The sequence below is a fragment of the Megalops cyprinoides genome, chromosome 3 (genome assembly GCF_013368585.1).
Source record: "Megalops cyprinoides isolate fMegCyp1 chromosome 3, fMegCyp1.pri, whole genome shotgun sequence".
NCBI lineage: Eukaryota > Metazoa > Chordata > Actinopteri > Elopiformes > Megalopidae > Megalops > Megalops cyprinoides.
Genome location: NC_050585.1, coordinates 12,031,016 through 12,052,793, shown reverse-complemented (window position 1 = coordinate 12,052,793; position 21,778 = coordinate 12,031,016). Strand labels below are relative to the sequence as shown.

The 21,778-nt window shown below is 47.5% G+C and overlaps 1 protein-coding gene across 1 annotated transcript in view; it reads right to left on the bottom strand.

The window, feature by feature from the left end:
- Window positions 1–514: 514 nt before the first annotated feature.
- LOC118774123 (peripheral-type benzodiazepine receptor-associated protein 1-like) overlaps window positions 515–21,778 on the bottom strand; it is an 89,999-nt gene continuing 68,735 nt past the window's right edge. Inside the window, exons 14-32 of the mRNA XM_036523279.1 lie at window positions 20,618–20,829; window positions 19,611–19,717; window positions 19,365–19,474; window positions 18,369–19,217; window positions 17,850–18,001; window positions 15,319–15,774; window positions 14,160–14,606; window positions 13,160–13,321; window positions 11,744–12,634; window positions 10,703–10,844; window positions 9,320–9,471; window positions 8,626–8,794; window positions 7,203–7,271; window positions 6,387–6,431; window positions 5,563–5,666; window positions 5,186–5,257; window positions 4,931–5,059; window positions 4,451–4,491; window positions 515–2,198 (exon numbers count right to left, since the gene is read on the bottom strand). Of these exons, the coding sequence (XP_036379172.1) occupies window positions 1,742–2,198; window positions 4,451–4,491; window positions 4,931–5,059; window positions 5,186–5,257; window positions 5,563–5,666; window positions 6,387–6,431; window positions 7,203–7,271; window positions 8,626–8,794; window positions 9,320–9,471; window positions 10,703–10,844; window positions 11,744–12,634; window positions 13,160–13,321; window positions 14,160–14,606; window positions 15,319–15,774; window positions 17,850–18,001; window positions 18,369–19,217; window positions 19,365–19,474; window positions 19,611–19,717; window positions 20,618–20,829 (4,766 nt within the window). The 3' untranslated portion in view covers window positions 515–1,741. The remainder of the gene's footprint in view (window positions 2,199–4,450; window positions 4,492–4,930; window positions 5,060–5,185; window positions 5,258–5,562; window positions 5,667–6,386; window positions 6,432–7,202; window positions 7,272–8,625; window positions 8,795–9,319; window positions 9,472–10,702; window positions 10,845–11,743; window positions 12,635–13,159; window positions 13,322–14,159; window positions 14,607–15,318; window positions 15,775–17,849; window positions 18,002–18,368; window positions 19,218–19,364; window positions 19,475–19,610; window positions 19,718–20,617; window positions 20,830–21,778) is intronic.

Genomic DNA, 21,778 nt, shown 5'->3' with positions numbered 1-21,778 from the left:
TGATCTCCAGCCAACAAAATGATGAGTTAGCTAGCTTAAGTTTGGCAAATGTCCGACTCTAATGAAGTGAGTACAAAGTTTAGGCTAGGTGGTTTAAAAAGCTGTCAATCTACTTAAACCTGAGAGCGTGATTTTGCAAGAGCCCTATCATTTTAAACACAAAAACACACAAAACAGACAACTCAACACTGGGGCACCAATACTAGGGTAAATACTTCCTTAAAATAAATTACTGCATATTATCAAATAAAACATAAATAAATCAACAGCAGGAGAGCTTCTGGTTACTAGTCCATGGGTTGCTGGCCATGTCAGTAATTAACACCTTGTTCAGTCACTGAACACTCTATGGCTAAAGCCGTTTGTCATTTTCACCATTTAAAAACATCTTTGCAGAGACAAACAGGTCACACTCCTAAAACGGAGCCAAAGTAGCCAGACAAATAAATGTAAATGTAAATTCAAAGAGTAAAACAATAACCACTCTGAAGGAAAGAAGAGCGAGACTCTGGCTGACTTCACACTAAGCTAGCTGGACAAACAGCAATGCAGACACGCTAATGGGTGGCAGCAGCGAGAAGTCAACGAGTCACCCCACTGTCATTTCAGCTTCCATCCATCAAAACTCAGAATACAGCAATAAAATACGAGTTCCAAGCAAGTGTTCAGAAAGGCAAAGACAACAGTCTCAGGTTCACGAGCTAACGGTACATCTACACCTAATTAATAACGGGATGCCCCGCCTGCAAACACGACCATCTCTCACACTTAATTCTGGTGGCGAATGCCCATCAATGTCGAGCAGTTTCCAAATATCCACCACTGCCACCCTCCAGTAGATCTTGCAGCTCAGCTGAAAGCTCAAGGTTTTCCTGATTGCAAACTGAGCCTGGCTGTTCAGCTCAGGGACTCTTGGTATGAATGCAGCTACATGTATGTATGTACGTATGTATGTGTGTGCACACTACCATACTGAACATCAAATAACTGAGCAGTGCATTAGGAGTGTGGAATTTCAAACGCCAAAGACATTAAAACACTTATAAAAACACCTTACACGAGAAACATGCAATTACCACTTAGATTAAATCCACTTAAAACTTAACCCCCCCCCACTGAATCCACCTGATAAACTGGAACAAACCAACAGAAGACTAAGGAGAGAATCTCTTCCATTGGGTTTGGGACAACAACAGAGACAGACCATTTGTAGGTCTACTGACAGAGATAAAACACCATAAAAGCATTCCCACGGGCGTTTCGGTACATACAGGATTACACAGCTATAAAACCAATCGTGGCATAATAGGTTGGACCTCTTAATTGCTTATATTATTCATAAATTGTACACAAATATATTTAAGCTTTTGACTTGAGCCTAAATGAGGGTTAAGAATAATATTGAGCCCAACTTGTGGAGTATTTCAAGCAGTTCACAGAGTACAGGAAGTGCACCCAACTTGAGATGCAACCTCACACTCCTGTGTCCTTGATTTTGCTTATCTTAAATTATAAAAAGATCTTCTATAAAAGCATTGAAATGTCAAATGTTAAATAAACTTCAAGTGCTGGAAGGAATCTCCAGAGATGGTAGATGGTAACTCAGAGATGGTAACTCTGAGGGACATTTCCAGTACGCATCTCAGGGAGAAAGTGGTTAGTGTCCTAAATGATCAGCGTTAAACAGCATGAAAAGAATCTTTGAAAAGTGCTTCGGGGTAAAAGGGAAGTGGTCGCTGCTTCAGTCCTTCTTGCTGGATCCCAGCTTTTTGAAGAGCTTCTTCCCTTTGGAGAAGAAGCCCCTCTTCTTCTTGCCTGGGGGGGAGGTGTCTGTCTGCATGGGGCTCTCTGCGGGCAGCGGCTGTGGGGGGGCAGTGCTGGGGGCTGGGTCTGGAGCTGGGGACGGCTCCTCTTCTGTCACCGCTGGGGGTGCGCTCTGCTCCTCCGACACGCTCAGGCTCACCTGAGGGGAATTAAAGACAATGAGCACGATGGCCTCCTCTGTCCTCTCCAGGTCTACTCTCTGTGGTCCCTCTGCGCATGACACGCACTGTATGGTGGCATTGCCTCTTATGTTACGCCTTGTCTTTACTAAGCTGCAGGGCACGGTTAGCCTGAGAAGAACACTACCAAATAGAGAACAACGGAACCCAACGGAAACAGGCACAGACACTTCAGCCACAATGTCAGAGGGTACACTTAACAGCTAACAATCAAGCTGAATGCAGAAAGAAAAAAATCTAATTTCGCTTTGGGAATGTAGAATTGCAACTGAGATTTGAACAGAACAGGGTGACAGTAGAAACTACTTCGCTAAACAAAACTGAGCTCAGATTAAAAAAAAATACACAAACCACTCACCATTCACATCTACTTACCCTTAAGCTTTGTAAACTAAATGTTTGACACTTCATGGTTTTAGTAAGAAATGTAAGGCTATTATTAATGTGAGCATGAGATTTTTGCTCCTATTCTTCTGTTGCAACTTAAATTACTCAATGCAGTGCACAAACATGGAGCAAATGTGACACTACTGTTCCAAGTGATTCACGGAAGAGGGAAAACGGGGAATCTATGATTAGATTGCTGTTCCGAAATCATTGGGTATTGGGTAAGGGAAAAAAGGTAAGAATTTTAACGTGATCTAGTTTCGAATTCAAAAATTGCCTCAGCGGAACAATTTGCCTTTGTAATCAATGAATTGTTTAGCAGTGATTCATGGCAATTGGCTATCTACATTCTAGCCCACTAGTAGGCTATGTTTTCTCTATACAAACACCAATGACACTGTAAAGGCCTTTGCACACCAAGTCCGTATTTTTTGTATGCATTTTTTTAATCCGTCATCCAATAAAAATCGTTAGGCACAGAAACCTTGCACACTGAGTCCGATGCGTTTTATTATTCTATTCGTTGCGAAAATTCGCAGTACGAGACAAAATGGAGTCGTCAAGCAGTGAGGATGATTTTGTGGTCCTTTCACTTCTTCAAAGTAGAAAAAGAAAAAGAAAAAGAAAATGTTGGGTCCATCCAATCCTGAGAATGCGCCAAGAGGAAGGAGAGTTTCACCTGCTGATAAAGGAGCTGCGGAATTATCCCGATCGTTTCCAGGTCTATTTCAGGATGTCAGTGGTCCAGTTTGATACGCTGCTAGCAACACTGGAACCACACATTAAAAAGAAGACCACCAATTTCCGTGATCCAATTGAACAGCGGCTGGCAGTATAGGGGACACACACACAGACACACAGACACACACTTACTTCATGAGGTTAATAGGCAATCCAAATTGTGACATCGGAAAAGTGTTCGCTAGGTGATCAGCCTTTCGACTGGATCCACAGATATTCAGGGAACAGCCTCAAAACGCTGCAACGTACAATACAAAAGGCTTTTGACGGATGTGAAAAAACGCAGAAAGTTGAACCTGTTCCGAGAACTTTAATGACGGACGAAAGTTTCGGAGTCGGTGTGTAAACGTGATTGACACAACGTGAGTCTGTATTTATTTTTAAATGTGCAACAAAATTTCGGACGAAAAATACAGACTTGGTGTGCGAAGGCCTTAAATCCAGTAACTCCTTTCATTGACAAACATCTACCACCTAAGGAGTTAAGCCTATTTGTAGAGTTAAGGGATATGGGATAATGGGAGTCCACGGAACTGCAGAAGATACCCAGCTCTTCAGTCATCAGCTGACCTCCAGCAAAAAGGAGGGCTTGGTCTGATGTCTTATGAGGCCATTATATGATATGAGAACGCAGATTATCTAAGCTCCAGACACACCTGCTATGAGGTGCTCAGCCCAAGCCAAGGAGATACTGCAGTTCCATCTTAAACTGCACATCTGAAAGTTGTGCTTCCTCCATGTGTTGTGCACTTAGACTTAGAGTTCAGCCGTTACATGCCATTGCATCAGAGTGTATTACACCTTTGAGCTTTGAAATGGATATAAGCTTTGTTAAAAGCTTTATGTGAAATGAGAGATAAGATCATCCGTACTGAAGGCACAATGCAAGGTTAAAAAAAAATCCCCAGTGTGATACTGAATATGGAATGTTTGCGTAGGGTTTCAAAAAACACGAGTTCCGCCTGCGGGTCCCTCGTGATATGGCTGTTCTGTAACGGAAGTCTCGAGAGCAATGCTTAATTACAGCATTGCATCTCTACAGTGATAATGCCGATATATATGCCTTTTGCAGCAAGAAGCAGGGACAGCAGCAAAAACAGAGACCTTGCCTGCATGATGACAGTTACGGGCAGATAGCACTACCTTCCCCGTTGAAGCACTCTGAAAGCGAGCACGGCTAGTAACGCACAGCTAATGCACAGCACTCAGGATGATAGGGGCTGTCTGAGCTGGAGTCTGGAGGCCAAGAAATCCGCAGGGATCAGGGCCAAGGCCCATTCAGACACACTGCTGGGTATCTTCTCTAGTGAAAGACTTACACTTTAGGCTTTGAATGCACACTGAGTCTCCGCCTGAACCTCTGCAAGGTCATTCAGGAACAAAGGAGGATAAAAAACGCAGAAGGAATGAAAGAAAAATAACACAAAATGGCAGGCGTCAGCAAAATAAGGAGAGCTCATGCAATGTTAATGCTGTCCGGGGAAAGAGGAGCAGAATAAGAGGAAACGGCACATTCTACCTCAGGTCAAAAATGTTACAACGGGAATCATATACTTCATATACGTAAAAAATTAGCTCCCAGTAGAACTACACTGCTCTCAGGTAGCATGTACCTTCTGTATCGATATTTTCCAAAAACAACAGGAAGCTCTTGTCAACAGAAGTGCTAATGCTTAACTTTGCGTTACTACACAACACGGTGTCCTTGACAAGTACACAAACTGACTTTAATGTCAACATAAGAGGAACACGGTGTACCAACAGATAAAGTTCTGCAAAGAAAACAGTGTTCTTTCTACCTGGGACTCTCGCCTGCTCTCCGATGTCCCCAGGTCTACCGCGGCACCCCCAGCGGCCTCGTCCCCAGCTTCGGGCAGGGCCTGCAGGAAGTTTGATGGCACCAGACCTTTCTGACCATTTAGGTCTCCCTGGAATCATGCGACATTCACCATCAGAATGCAAAGCGTGACACCGGCGAATCAGTCCGTCAAGTTAAAAGGAGGGCACTGAAGAGCCAATGCAGTGGCCTCTGGAGAATGAGAGTGCACACTTACATAAAAGAATCCGTCATCATCCATGTCCCCAAACACATATATAACATCCCCTGCGCTGAATGTCAGCTCAGCCTGCAGGCAGAGACAGAGGGGGATGTCAGCATTTTCAACACAGGGTCCATCACACAGAGAGACAAAGAGAGAGCACATGGTCTCTAGAGAGCACAGCTAAGGTACAGTGACCCTTTGAAGGCACACAGTGCAAGGCAGTGCGAGGTCATGTGACCAGGCCTACTGGTCATGTCTGATTTCTACAGTGTCTTGAAGTGTTTCACTGAAAGTGTGTCAGGTAGGAACCTGACTCCTGTGGCTAGGAGTTTCGTGGGAGCCCGTGTGACACGGTGGCCTGTGACTAGCTGTGGAGCCTGAGCGGTCACCTCGATGTCGGCATTGGGGGAGCTCTCCCGGGGGTCGTAATCGAAGACGGCCACCATTCGCCGTGGGACCTGGCTCTGGGGCGCAGGGGGAGGCTGGCTGAAACCTGTCAACAACAATGCAATCAGCCCCCAGGCATACAGTGACACCAGACTGGAGAGTGTCATTAACCACCTACTGCTGGCCATGGAGACGGGCAGGCATGCGCTATAGCTATGTGATAGGCAGATTTCAGTGTGTAGTGACATGGGTACGGCTCAGCAGAGACTGTCTGTAATCATTCTTGAGTCTGAATCCACCTGGGATTACTTTTCCTCAACTCACAAACCGCCTTAAGCCATTCTGAATTCATATACACTACATTAGCATAAATGCCCTATGGGAGGAACACAGCAAAACTGTCTTATAGAAACCCAGGGGAAGGAGGGGCTTTGGCCCCAGTCAGGAAGGCACTGCACACCATCATACTGAGTGTAAGCATGCAACTGTGTTGCATTGACTGCAGCCAGTAGACAAACCTGGAAAATAAAGACATGGGGAAAAAAAATCATGCGGTCATTAATAACATGCAGCATCAAGGAGAGTGGGGAGGCTGGTGGTGAGTGAACACAAAGCATTCTGGGATCCCTGCAGCCATGGGCAGGGGCCCACTACAATGGGATGGGGAGTAGTTAGAGAGATGCCCATAACAACATGCACAAGGAGGATTAGTGTTTCATTCCAGGAAACTTGTCACAAACATGCAGAGAGCGAAATTATTTCATGTTTCGTGCTGCTTTTGGAGGGCTGTGAAGCCACAGCAGAGAGGGAAGGAAAGGCTCCTAACCTCTGCTCGAGTCTACACTGTCCTCCCAGACGCCAGCGGATTCGGCTGAAAGAGGAGAGGAGAGACAGAGGCTTGTTAGGGTTAGCCCTGGTCCTCTTGCCGTGCACACACAGAACAAGCCCAAAACTGTCCCAAGGTAAAGCAGCCGGAGGCCACGTGGCTGTCACACACAGAAAGAGGACAAAGGCACGGATGTAGCAGACCAGAGGGGAGACTTTGCTGGGATTGCTGAAAATGACAATAATCCTACTGTACCTTTCATTCTCTCACACTGCCAGATAGTAAGAAGGCTACAGGTTAAATACAATCATAACTGGTAACCTGACACTAAAAAGGCTGAACTGTCAATCAGACCTACATATGTAAAACACACAAAATGTTTCAGGGTTTAAAAATCTCATCTGACAGCGTGTACAGCAATCTTTTGTAACTGACAAAATGCTGAAGGCATGAGAATAACTGCACTAGCATAAAGATTACACCAAATCTGTATGTATACAGTAATGGCAGGCACAAGATGTTTGCACACTAATCTTTAACACGACCCTTCACTTTCCTAGAAAATTACACATCATTCAGTGAGGGATTTTCTGCGGCAGATCATTTACTTTGCGCAGACATGTAAAACAGCAAGGGCTGCTCTAGTCTCATAATCTCCCAATCGCAACAAAAAGACCCTTCTGGCCAACACGCAGGCAGGAGAGGGCGAGAGAGCGAGAGAGCAAGAGAGAGAGATGGAGAGAGAGAGAGAGAGAGGAGAGAGATAGAGAGAGCCAAACGGAGGGAGAGGAAAACAGAGCGAGCAGCGAGACACACCTTTCTTGGTTCGTCTAGGTTTCGGCGGCGGAACAGGGCGACGCGGAAGCTGTGCATGTGAACGAGTGCCTTTATGGAATTTAAAAACAAAATAAATAAATAAAAAAAAAGAAACAGAGGATGGAAAATAAAGGGGAACGAAGAAGCAGAACCAGACAGGAGGCAAGAACACGAACGGAACAGAAAAGGCCCAAGAAACAGGAGGGGGAGAAACGCAATTAAAACCATGGAGAGCAGAACGGCAGTGACACAGGCGGAGAGTGGAGAGGGTTATAACACCTGCAGAGAGAAGTCAGGGACTGAGGAAAAGAAAACGCAACAGACTGGATGATCAGCAGCTTTGCCCCCCCGGGGGCAATCCTGCAGATCCTCGTGGCCAATGCAGACAGGATGTCTTAGGAAAAACAAAAAAACAACAGCAAAAAACCCAAAACAAAAACCTATATATTTTCTTGGCCGTCCAATTCAAAGTGTTACATAAAATTCACCACCACAAAAGAAAAGCCAAAATGTGCTGCAGAAGCTGGAATGATCATGGTTTCCTAAAAATAGAACCATGACACACATACAGCCAGCACCTGGGGAAAGCGCCAGGGCATCAGGATTCCGTACCACGCCCAGAGCGCCATTTGCCTCATCTGACTACTGCAGTGTCGGTTCTTTTAGCGCAGCACCGTTTCTGGTTCTCAATCAAAAACTGCTTTTCAGGGAAGTGTACTGAAGAGCTGTTCCCAGAACAGAATATCAAACATTTTCATTTCAATTCAAACACGCCTTTCTGTCCTGAGTCTGACATAACCCCCCACTGCACAGTGTGTATCTTCTGTGTGGCTTGTTGAATTAAAGAATGAAGAAAAAAAAAAAAACAAAACAAAATAGAAAGCAGCTTTCAGCCACTGCCGGTGGTTACGTAACAAGTAACATCTGCTATTGTGTCCTCTTTCACAGTTGCTTTTTGGAAGATGTTTTGGCTTTCTAAATGGCTTTAAGACTTCTTAGCCTGAAAGATCTTAAATACAATTAAATTTTACTTTGTAGTCTGTATCTTGGACCATGGCAGCCCTCCAGTTGGCATCAGGCATGCCATAATCTTTGGGACCAATCTCACATGGTACGAATGCTTGCCGTTTAAACGGACTAAGCTTTGAAACAGTCATTACAGATCATATTATGACAGGAAGTATTAATTTACTGGTCTCAAAAAGGCCTCTGAGTGAATTTGCCACTACAGGTTGCTGTATATTTTTCCTGCTGCATTTTGATCATGACCCATATCTGACACAAGGAGAATGGCTGCTGGATAGTTAGTTAGTCTGTGCTTGTGTTGCCTTGGGTCACCCTGTGCTGGGTATGGCCATGGGTTAGCCTACGCTTGCTTGGCCCTGGGTTTGCTGGAGTTGGGTGTGGTCGCTGGGGTGAGTACCTATTTTCTCCATAGAGGCTTCTGCAGGTAGGAAGCCCTGCAGCAGCAGCTGGTCCTTGGTCTCCTCATCCTCCACCTGGATCTCCGACACCATGTTGCAGGGCACATAGCCGAAGCGACCTCCAGACTCCCCGCGGTAGAAGCCATCAGCGTCTTTTTCACCATACACCTACCAAACACACAAACACACACTGAATGATCACTTCCTGTGTCTTTTTCAGTAAGATAATGAAGTCATACTACACCAGCTTTACTCAAGGAGTCTATAAGCTTGCTCTACACTGTATCATTTGGCTTCCATGACATTAAATTTTGCACATTTTTATTCCGTTATAGTGCTTATTACCTGGAACAAATGACATATAATTAATAATTGGGTCATAAAGAACTACATACAATGCATACAACATACAACTACAACATAGCTCTTGACAGTAACACAAGGGTATACTCCACACCAAAAAGCTGAGCTAATATCTATCAATGTGGATTTTTATTTCTCCTCAAATGTACTAATTAAGTACTACGTTTTAATACCTAATATTTAAACAAAGGAAAAACTCCTGTATTCCTTAACTGCGGAATTTCTCCTTGAAATCATGAAAGGCTACTTCTAACAGTATGTATGGCTACATGCAAGAACAGAGAGCACACCAGGCCTGTGAGAGTGACGTCATGGTGGATGCTGCCCTACCTTTATGATCTGCCCCTCCCTGAAGGGCAGCTCCTCCTCTGCAGCGTCCGGATTGGGCGACATGACGGCGGGGTCGTAGGGGAACAGAGCCACGAAGATGCGCACCTCGCCGTCGGCCGCCGGCCTCTGGGCCTGCAGCCCCTGCTGTGCATCTGCACACAGAAGAAGGAACACCGCCTGTCCCGTCACACCCAGCCCGTGACGCCCCTCTCCTCCCTCCCTGCTGGAGTGTCCTTAAACAGGGTAATGAAGCTAAGCCCCCCTGAGCCTAAACCAGAATGAGCAGCTTGTGGGGGTTCACGCTTCATGGGAGCGTGCGCTGCCCCCCGCTGCGGAGGGAAACCCCCGCGGCCATGGCTACAGGCTGCGCTGTCACCGGCCGCTGCACCTCAGACACTTGGATGGGTCTGAGTAAGCAGTAGCCTACTGGCAACGGTGGGGCGAGGGGATGGGGAAGTCATTAGGGATATGACTCTCAATTAACTTCACTGATGCAGTTGAGGCTTCTAGAGTGAAACACACAAACTTGCATATACACACACACACACTCACACGCACGCACGCACGCACGCACGCACGCACAGGTACGCAAATCAACATTCATCAACTGCCCTTGCACAGAGTAATTAAAACATGCCACGAGGTAATTATAAAAACATACAAAAATATAAATAAATGCCTGTCATGCATTATTTAAATTTCTTCAGTAATTAGGAAGGATAAATACCAATAAAGCAAAAACCAAGAAAAAACTATATGACACTGCTGTGTCATTCATGCTTACCTAGGAGAAATACAAGAATTAAACTGCCTAATAATTACAATGGCCTGTCATGCATTACGTAAGCTCCTTCAATCTCATTACGTAGGAGAGATACCTGTGGAGCAATGATCAAGGAATCAAGAGGGCACCTTCTTGAATATGCTCCCCCTTACTCTGTGTGTGTGTGTGTGTGTGTGTGCGTGCGTGCGTGCGTGTATCTGTGTGTGTGTGGCTGTGTGTGTGTGTACGCTCATGTGTGCCTGTGTGTCTAGCTGCAGGTTGCGAGCCATAAGAAACCCTAATTCCTTACAACACGATTCTCCAGGAACACAAACGGCTGTGAATGGGCAGCCAGGCGTAGTTTCCTTTGCGATTAATCTGGGTTACTATTTTGATTGCTGATTCCCCTTCAGTCTAATGACAAGCTACTTTGGGTGAAGCTGGTTCTTGGCTTAGGTATTCCGGCTCTGGGCTTAAGTGAGACCAGCAGGGTGATAATCTGACAGCGGCCCCCCTCCCCCACCCACCGAACTTGAACTGCCAAGAGGGGCATGCAGTGCCAACACGTATGACCTACTTAACGTCACAGAGCTTCAGTCGGGGAGTGGAGCTGGTCTGACCTTTTGGGTGCCTTTCCTCCATGCCCGCCTGCTTCGGTGAGAGGCCGGTCTGTCCGTACCAGGACGCTCCAGCTTCAGCCAGCTGTAGGTCCCCATTGCCAAGGGTTTCCTGACCAACGATAAGTGCTTCAGTTGCAGCTCCCTACTTCCATGCTTGGTTGAAGAGAAGCTAACTGAATTATGTCACCAAGATCATTTAAACAGACCACTTATGTGAAGGGCAGCTACAGTTCTTTTTCTGAATGAACCAACCCAGGGAAACTGTCTGGCTGAACGTACCAGGACCGTCAGCTTCATGACTGCTTCCGGGTGTATGCTTTCCCTCCAAAAAAGTTTTTTCCTAGGCTTTGTTTCCCCAAACACACTGAAATTTTGCAGACACTTAAATTAATTTCCAAAATCTGAATACATAGGCGATCTGAATACAAGGGAAAATGATGACTGCGGCTATGAACATAAGAGAACCCAAGATGCCCTTCACAAATGTAGTTTTTGATCCAGCTTAATGTGTTATCTTAGCACACAACTGCTTCTGCATGGGGACATAAAGCACAGCATAAGCATGTGTCTCCTCGGGGGGAGAGAGCTCCCCCTCCTTGATTCAGGTGGAATGGCGTGGAGTTGGGCCGCTTCGCTGGACACATGAAGCAAGGGGGGGCAGGGGATGCGTTCGGACAGAGGGAAGCTGGGATCCAAGCGCTACAGAGGAGCAGACCAACGACTGGACATTTATGCAAACGGGGGGAGGAGATCTCGCCAAGGAAACAGTCACAGGGACAACAGATACTGGCTTTAACCTTTTGCATCCTCTACCCTGCTGCACTCAGCTGATGTATCCCATCATGCACATGTCATTTATGCCTGATGAGATGTGCAGCACCATTAATGAAAACCACTAATGCTTCCTGAAAAGCTGCCACTGCTGTGCTGTCCTTGGGTTGCTATGGTAGCTGTGTGCACGGCAACGAGCGCCGGTCTCATCCCGCGAGGCACCTATCCTGGCGGTGCGATCCTCCCCTAATCAGACGCAAAAGGTTACGCCCCATTCCTGCACACCGAGAGGAAACACACCCTTGCGTGGCCGTCGTTGGCGGTGTAGACCTTTGCGCTGTGCTCGGGTTTGGCACTCCGCAGGGGTGACCTGTGGTAGTCCTGTGGCGGGGCCTCTGTGGGCCCCCTGCCCCCGGAGTAAGGCCCCAGGGCGCCCCTTATTCTGCGGGCCTCCAGAGGGAGGGACTCAAACTGGCTGGAGCAGCTGCTTAGCTCCTCCAGGCCCTCCGAGCTCCCGCCCTCCGCCCACCACTCAGAGGCCGCGCGCTCCGCTCCTGCCGCCTCGCCCGGGTTGTAGGGGGCGGACTCCTCGTCGTCCTCGGTTCCGTACTCGATGTCTATCTCCAGCCCCGACCCCTGGGGCCTCCCGGCCGTTCTGAGCTGCTGGCCAGACGCCGCCAGGTCCGACGACATCTGGCTCCTCAGTAGGGCCTCCCTCCTCAGCCGGTCTCCGCTGTAGGACTTGTGCCCGCTCTCGTGGGGCTTCCGAACCCAAACATCCTTGCCGGGGAAGTAGACACGGCCGTCGGCATCAAGCTCCGCCTCCTGGTAGTTGATGGTGTCAATGGTGTCAGAGTAGTGAACCCGGAACTGCTGCTTGCTCCTGACCGGCAGGGTGCTGTACCGCAGGTCTTCTGAGCTCCTGTATGTATCATTCAACGAGCCGTCGCCCGCAGGCAGGAAGTTGGAGGTCGCCTTCAGGGGGTGGTGCTGCATCTGAGGGGAGGTCCGTGTGGTGGCCTCCTCCAGCTCCTGGCTGTTGTCCTCTTCCTCCGTCACCTCAGGGATGCTGAAGAGCTGCTTGCTGTGGGAGGCTTGCGCGGGCAGCTTCAGGATCTTTTCCAGGATCTCCTCGTCGCTGTCTGCCTCCCACACGTCCGGCTGAGGGGGGAGGAGTCGTGAGGGGAGGGGCGGAGTGGAATCACGGTGGTTTTGGACAGGGCGGGGCAATGGGGACCATAGAAAAGGAAGGGGGGGAAGGGAGTTGTACGTACGAAGGAGAAACAAACCCCAAATACGGACAAAAGGGATAAAATGGAGAAAAAGAACACATACAAAGTATGAAGAATCAAAACGGAAGAGTTAGTGAATGAGAGAAGAAACAAAATAAGATCAACTGCTCTGGAGGAAATGAAAGGATGGGATCCAATGGTGTGTACATTCGCTGCAGTAGGACTGAATGTGCTGCACCTACTATGGGAAACATGACTAGATCACCAAATGCCTTAAACAGGAGAGCCAAGTATAAGCGAACACACGATACGTATAGCCTTTCTGGACTCACTTAGGTTTGATTTCAATGAAAGAACCGAAAGGTGCAAAGGTGTCGAAAACCTTTTCTTAAATGGAAAAAAGACAGATTAGAGCCTGGACTGAATGAGCTGACCTGTGTGTTGTGGTGCTTACCCTGCCTGCTACTGCGGTGCTGTAGCCGCGGCTCCGCTCCTCTCCCATGGGGTCTGAGTACAGATCCTCCTCCTCTTCCTCCAGGATGTCCGACAGGTCCGACCCACGGCTGCTCTCCGCCTGGTACTCACTCAGCGGCTCCAACTGACCAGAACTATAATCCTGCCATTCAGAGTCACACACTGATGGTCACTTTCCATAGAACTGACAGATTTCATTTACAATCACATGTGGTCACTTGGCCACAGCCACAGGCTGACCCACAGATTCTTTCATCCAGAGGGACTTCAAAGAATCAGGACATACAATTAAGTCACACAGTAGGATGGCTGCATATTTATTGATAAGATGCTGGCATGTGTGGTTGAAAATTCAGAGGTTGATTACTGACACAGATGTGTGCCGAGTGTGATTTCCATTTATCATTGGTCTATACCGCTGTAGTCTACACCACTACGCTTTTTCCTTTATTACCCAACTATAAGGATTATCATTACAAAAATGAAACTCAAATAAGAGGTGGTATATTCTGAAAGAATTATTTTAGTGAATTTACAATCGACTGACCCAATATTTCATTACCACATTCAGCCATGACAGCATGTTTCCAATATACATTCTCATGACATTGTGTTTGGGTACAGTTAAACAGCCTACTGATTGAGCCCATATGTGTACATAACAAGTTAGTCAATTTCTACTGAATGAGCTAGTCAGCTAATGTCAAACACAGAGTGCAAGTATTTCTCAGTAATTCTGTTTTGTGTAAGAGCCTGTCCTGTGGTCCTGCATCACAGGAAACGCTTGTGAGGAGTATTGATTATTTCCTGTAAAGGCTGACGCGCGGTGCCAAATGGGAGTTGACAGCGCAGAGGGGCTTAGCGCTATCCTTACTGAAGCGGCTTTGTTTTCTGCGCTCAGGTGCAGTGATCTAAGTGAGCTCCGCCTGCCAAAGGCCACGCAGTGACGCAGTGGAGGGTTTAACCGGGAAGCAGAATACCTGGCGCCTCTTCAGGTAGCTGCCGTCGTGACCCTGCGCGCGGCGGTGCTGGCCCTGGTCCAGGAACTCCTCTATGGACACCAGGCGGCTATTCTCCCTCGAGCTCTCGTCCTCCGCCTCCGACTCCAGCGGGGAGGGGTTGACCGGGCGGAGAGGGTGCGTTTCTGGGGGGTTCAGGGGGTCTATCTCCGGGACTGGGGCCACGGGCGGAGCTTTGGAAGGGCTAGGAGTGGGTGTGAGGAGGGCGGGGATCACGGGAGAGGGCGTGCTGGGAGGAGGTGTGTTGGGAGCCGGGGTGCTGGGGGCGTGTGCGCTCAGCTCGGTGCTGGACACCGCCTCCTCCAGGAAGTCAGAGATGGATACAGCCGGGCGCTTCACTCCGGGGCTGTCGCGGCCTTTGCTTGAGTCTAATATGTCGTCAGCTCCTGAGGACAAGGTCGCGCTGACCTGGAGCGGTGCAGGAATGCGAATGTCAGAGAACCTTGCCTCAAAGGGTTTCATGAATAAAATTTGCTTTGAAATCCTGTGCAGAAAGACACTCCTGCCCAAAGTACCAAGTAATGAAAGCGAAGGTAAACTTAAAGAGAAGACTTCATACAGCACTGCAGCTTCAATGTGAATAATAAAAGAATCACTTTCATAAAACTTTCCACTGAATATACATAGATCCCTACAGAGGATCTAACAGATCGACAAATGCAAATCTGTTGACTAAATTGCACACCAGACAATCTCATATTAACTAGTAATTTGCAAACATGAGAACTATTGTATGTTGCAACAGAATGTAAAAGTAGTTTTTCAGATTAATTATTGTATAATTGTATAATTAATATACATGGAATATGCATATTCCACACATATGTATTACATGTATGAATGTGTGTATGGATATACATGGAAAGGAGCTTTCTTACTGTAATTAACTTACAACAATTTTCCACTGCACAATGTGTCCATAAAAAACTGGGGAAGTTGTTTTTTTAAGAGCGAGATGCATCAATCTCCCAGCGTTAACATTTGGATTTGAATAATCTGTCTTTGTGTCAGTGGCAACATACAGAATGGAAGCTAGAAGCTGTGTGTTACTTATGCAAAATTATGTAAAGAATCACTACAGGTGAACTGACAGATGGGGTGGGCTGTGTTCCAGAATTACCGCTAGGCTGCTGCGGGGAAGTGATGCAGGAGAGACCTGCACTGCAGGAGGGTCTCTGGGGACGATGCCAGAGGAGGGGTTGGCCCAGGCCTCAACGTAGGAGGGCTTGACGCTTTCTGTGGAGTCCGTTTTAGAGGCTTCAGCGGAGGCCCCTATGGGGGTGCAGTGTCCCTCTAGAGGCGAGTTGTGGAGCAACGTGGGTGTTTTGGCAATTGGTAGGGGCGTGGGGTGGGCGGCCGGATCCACGCTGGAGACCGCCGGCACAGACGGCTGAGGGGGGGCCATGCCCGCCGTGATGGCCATGAGCTTCGCCAGGACCTTGACGGGCACGGAGTCGGCCGACTCGCCGTGGGGAGACATGGTCCGCACCGTCAGCTCGTGGGCGGTCTGCAGGGTTTGGATCTGGGAGGGTCCCAGCAGGGCACTGCCCGCCGTCGGGGAGGACACCTCTAGCACCTGGGAGAGACGAGAGAACAGCCGAATCAATCGCCGCTTCCCTTCACATCAAGCCAAGGCTGCCACAGTCATCTCTGCCATGACTGTGTGTAACCTGAGCTGATCTCTCCTACATCTGTGCAGAGTCAAAATTTTCTTTCCGAATACTATTAATTAGGGGGAGGAGCCACTGCTGCTGGACTTTAGCAAAAGACATGGGCCTAACTACCCAAGCTAACACTGGATAATTAATGCAAGTTTAACTGGTATGTTTGTGTAGATGTAAATTAGCATGGCAATGTTAAATCAATATAGGTTCTTTATAAGAATGAAAGGATTGCATTCTTTAGGATGTGCAATATTTATTCTAGTGTGTGACCCACTAAATGACACTTTTTTCACAGGTTTTTTACAAAGGTAAACAAATGTCCCCTAAAGAGTCATGTGCAACAGCACTGTGTCGAGCTAGCAGGGTCTGATCTAGAGCAGATCAGTAACAATTGGAGAACCAAACTAAAAGTAATAAAAGTGCATATTAACAGAAGGAAAATGTGTGATTATATTTAGTCACGATACCAGCATCCACAACATAAAGAATAAAATTATACCAGGGTTACAAGTCGTCACAGTTTTGAGGGGTATTACTGTACATTCATTCAGTGTCCAACAGGACCAACAGAAAGTCCACAACGAATCACATTTTACTGTCTAAATGTTAGTTTTGTCTAAAAATAAACACGCAGGACATTTTCGGCAGAGTGGTGTACACTTTACCTCCCAAGCTGCTGTAGGACAAGGTACATGTGAAACAGTAACATGAATTCAGCATCCTAGCCAAGATTTTGGTAAAGAATTAGCACAAGTTAAATGAGAGTTTCACCACCCTCATCATCCTCTATCGCACCAACTCAGTGCTATGCGTCCTGTCATCCTGAGTGCCACTCCATGAAAACTCAAATTCAAAAAGTGGGGAAAACAATTCAAAGAATTCAAGTATAAATCAAAACATGATTCATTTCAACTATACTGACAGTTTGAGAGTGCAACAGCAGTCTCTCACAGTCCTAATTGCCATCATTCTCGCAGCTGTACCTCTGCCATAATAATAACTGTCATCTGTGTCATATAAACCAAAATTGACTGTGAATCGCTCAGAGATACAATAAGGTAACACAGTGACATTCAGTCTGACACTGTGGAAAAGAATAATGCCACAGTGGAGCCAAATCTATTCTAAAATCTGACTATAAATCAACTAAAGCAATTACCCAATTAAATACAGTTAACATCTGAAAGAGTCACCACTAATAGGCCATGCACTTTCTGCTACTGGTAGAATACCCTTGATGTTTTAACAGAAAATTCTAGCTGGCAAGCCTTACTGTCTGGACAAATTCAGTACACATTTTTCATCATCATGCTAGGCTGTACCACTGTTTAAATGAGGATTTGATGAAATACCAGTATTTCAGTTCAAAGTGAATGCCTTCAATGGTTCAGGGCACACATGTGTGCATGTTCTGAGGGCTCACATAGAGATTGGGTAAAAGGTGACTGTTTAATGAAGTTAAAAATCCAGTGTTCGCTCATAGCTCATATATTAGACATGGGGAATGTCACGTGCTGACACCAAAGCATGACATTCCTGTGGAAGGAAATGAAGATTACTATGCTGTAAAACCAACTCTTTGCCTTTGATCATGCTCAAATGATGATGATCATCATCAAACTGTGAGTAGAAACAACATATACAATTGCAGATGCTGAGTTTCTTATTCCTGCTAAACCTGGATCAAAAGTCACTATTTTCAATCACTTCAATTCACTTATCTTCACTTCCCCTCAATTATCTATGTATAACAAAACTAATTGCAACAAACAAAATGTATTAGTTTTAAGGTAATACATTTGAAACCACCATTCAGACTTGCCACCAAAATGATACAAATAACTGAGGACTCAGCAATTGATGGCATGTCTCCAAGCTGAATGACAGTGTCAGCGGTCAGTATACAGCAGGGACTGGGATTACGGTCAGCTTTGACAACAGACAAAATGAACCCGCGCTGACTTCTCGTGCAGATTGTGCTCCTTACTTTTTTCTTGTCGGCGTAGATGGTGTACCCCGTGACCCGGACGCCGTTAGAGGTCCCGGCGGCGTCGATGGTGACGGGGAGCCAGGTGATGAGTGCGATGCCAGGGGAGGGACCCTTCTCCAGCTGCACATCAAGCGGGGCGTCAGGGGGCCCTGAGGGGGTCAAGGGGAAACGTTAGAGGTCAGAGCACGTGCATGCAGAAGGAAACCTGATACCCCTAACAACACACCATTTATCTGTATGGAACAACAACATATGTGTATGGCATACCAGAACCAAATTACAGGCTTCTTCTGTGTTTATACTTGTATAATTACAGAAGAGACATTTATATAAAAGGCTGGTAAAGAGCAGCAACTTCATGTGTGACAGGTGTACATAAAAAACTGCACTTTGAAAACAAAACAGAAGAAAGACCCCTGGTATGAGCACGAGCTAATACACTTAAAAAACTTTCCCTGGATGCATTTTGAAAATACTCTAAAAAACAACCAACCCCCTTGGTCTGAGCATGCTCACCGGCCATCAGCGTGGTGAAGGAGGTGGTGGCGCTCTTGCGCTCGCGCCGCTCCAGGGGCAGCTCCCAGGGCGTGCGGTGAGGCTTGGCCTCCACCTTCACCCAGTACTGCAGGTTGGGCTTGAGGTTGCTGAGGCAGAGGGAGTAGCTGCCGGCCTTCACCAGCTCGCACTCCTCGTCGTTCAAAGACACTATGTGCACGTAGTTGCTGTTGCTGGGCAGCCACGTGAGGTTGGCGGAGGTGGCGGCGATGCGCTCCACCCGCAGCTGCGTGGGGGCCACGCACACGTCCCGCCCCACCAGCAGGGTGCAGCGCAGCTGGTCCGAGTTCCCCTTCTCCGTCAGGCTCTGCACGGAGACCCGGTAGGTCTTGAGGTTGAGGTCCATGCGCTCCAGCACCGCCTTGGTTTGCGAGCCGAAGGGGATGTTGAACCGCAGCTCCTTGTCCACGTAGACGTTGTAGCTCCAGATGCTCCCCCAGCCGGCGGGCACCAGCGGGGCGTCCCAGCCGATGATGATGCTCTTGGCCAGCTGCTTGATCAGGGTCAGCTTGCGCGGGTAAGGCACTGTGTCCACGCCCACCTCCTCCATGTCCAGGTCCAGGCCGTTGGTCATGGGGGCCGGCCCTTTGCCCGCGGACAGCTCGGCCGCGGCGGACGGCTCCGTCCTCTCCGAGTTGTGGATGCTGAAGCGCAGGTGCTTCTCGCTGCTGCTGAGGAAGCTGCTCTCCTGGAAGGAGTTGTGGGAGATGTCGCCCACCTCCGGGGGGTGAAAGCTCATCATGTCGTCGTCGGAGACGCGCTCCACGAAGTTGGAGGGGACCAGCCCTCTCCGGCCATCCATCAGCTCCCCTGCAGGAAGGACGGCAGATCGACTCAGGCGGTTGGTGTGGCAGCACCTCCACTATCTACATTTGCTCAAAGTCACATAATGCCTAATGTCACTGACTGAAAGCCACATTTAAAGGACAAAGTATATGGAATGAGCGCTGAGATCACCTTCATAAAAGCCATCGTCATCCATATCTCCATAGACATAGATGTACTCCCCAGCAGTGAGTGGGAGCTCCACTTCTGGGTTGTCATTGGGGCCATCGTAAGGGTTGTAGCTGCACATGTAAAAGGCAAAAGAAGAATTACTGAAATGTGATGGAGCAAAGGAATGGCACTTTAGGGTGATTTTCTGTTTAAATGAGACTGCCCAAGCTGTTGAGTTCAGTAGAGATGGAGTTAACCTGTGCTCACCTGTATCTGGCGATGAAGACTTGCAGCTTGGCAGTGACTCTGCTCCCAGGGTATGGAATAGGGGACACGTCAATATCCAGCTCCTCCACCTCACTGGCAGTGTCAACCTAAAACACATTCCCAACAGTGCTATGAAACTGCCAAATCATGCTTCAGAGATCATTTATTAGCCCCTTATTAGTAGCTCATCTGTGCCAAATCTTTTCATGCGATCTTTTCACCCAATCGATAAAATTTTATAAATTGTGACATTAAAAAATGACTACTCGAGAGAGGGTTCCTTTACCAATGCAGCAAGCTTATTCTTAAAGCACTGCCTACTCAAGATACTAAGAAAAATCTTCACATATGCCTATAACATGGAATTTTTTTACTGTAAATGTTCGCTAATAAGCTGACATAGATCTGATATTGCATAAATAGCCTAGGTGCAGAATATATGGCTTCTAAATATATCTCACAAATTAACACATAATTACAGTAAGATCTATTTATAGTTCTTGGTAACCCTTTTCAGGATAATCACTTACAGCTACTACAACCTTCATAATCCACTGCAGTCAATGGATTATCATACTAAATATGACCGTCATAAAGCTGCTCCCAGGCGGAGAGGTCAGCTGTCACCCTTCGGAAACATTCATTCACGAGCGCTGTTAGGTGGGCAAGGGGAACAAGTGGATGTTCCTGCTACAGCAGCAAAACATATATCCTGTTATCTGGACTCAAATCCATGCAGACTTACAAATTAATTGGAACGACTCTCTCCAAAACTGCAAAAACACTTGCTGGCTGGATCTCAGCTGTATTGATGGGACTGTATATCACAGTGACATTAGACTGGTGAATGAGGTTTTAAATCCATCAAGTCCACGTGTAAATCCATTGCATCTGTGTGATTGCATTCACCTTTGTAATCCTGGCAGGCATCTGTGATCCACAGAGGGGAAATGCTGGAAATAAAGCGTTAAAGGAAACCACGATGGCGGCACACTCCAGTTTCTCACCTCGTGGGTCGGGGAGGACTTCCGTGGGCTGTGCGGGAGGGACTCGGATTTTGGGGTGAGGTGCTTGGATTCGGATTTGGGGGTGCTGGACGTGGAGCCCGATTTGACGCTGATGGTCGGCAGCTCGCGGTGACGGATGGTGGGGGACCGCTCCGTCTTCCCCAGCCCTGCTGTGTGGGGAGCGGCCGCTGAGCGAAGCGCAGGCCCCAGATCTGCAGGGGGGGGAAGGCAGGGGTTACCCAGATTTTACTGTAGCTCTTAAACAGCAAAATGGAGACTAGTGCTTTTGTTCAGTGGTGTTTGTGCGAGGTGAACCATGATTCAACACTCCTTTCACACTGGCAGTCTGGCCTGGGTCAGAATATTTGCTAGCACTCATTCAACTAACATTAGATTCACATCAGCTGTTAACATTAATGACATTAAAAAAAAGCATTTCAAGGAGCTCAGTTTAAACAATCCTGAATCATTTCTTCTGCTGTTTTGCACAGCATCAGGAAAATATGCTACTGTCATCTGATGCTACATTGAGTTTTCAAGTTTTGCCTGAATTTGACCCCATATATACACCAAAATCCTGGTGCTGTTCTCCACATAACCAATTTGTAAGAAAAACATGACTTATTGGTTGCTTTTTATAAAAGCCATTTATAAAAGTCCACATATCTTTACTACAAAATCTTTTTTTTTTTCCCAAGTAAGGAGGATGAGAAATGCAGTTAGAGACCAGCAGTTTTTTGTGGGGCCAGACTAAGAGGAACGCTTCCTCTTATCAGGCTGTGCTCCAGGCCCTTGTGATGTACGGATGACCCAGCTTAATGAAAGCGCAGCGTGTAAAACCGCTCCGCCCATCTGGCCCACACGCAGCGCAGAGGCCTCCGTGGCTGCGTGTCACGGGTCTGAGCGCCAGTGTGAAAACAGTTTCGCGCATCCCTGCCTGTCCCCCTCTCTCGCTGGGACGGGCCCACGGAAGCTCAGGACCTGCTGCTGAAGATGGCATGTGGTGTGCGCTGGAATTATCCGGGAGCTTAGGAGACCACGGGAAGCTAAGTGAGACCTAAGCTGTTCAGGCCTCAGATTGGGCAAATCCTCACCGGTGACGGCTACCTGTGCACGGGGATCTCAGGGTGATGGGATAGCATGTGCAAGGACGAGAAGGGC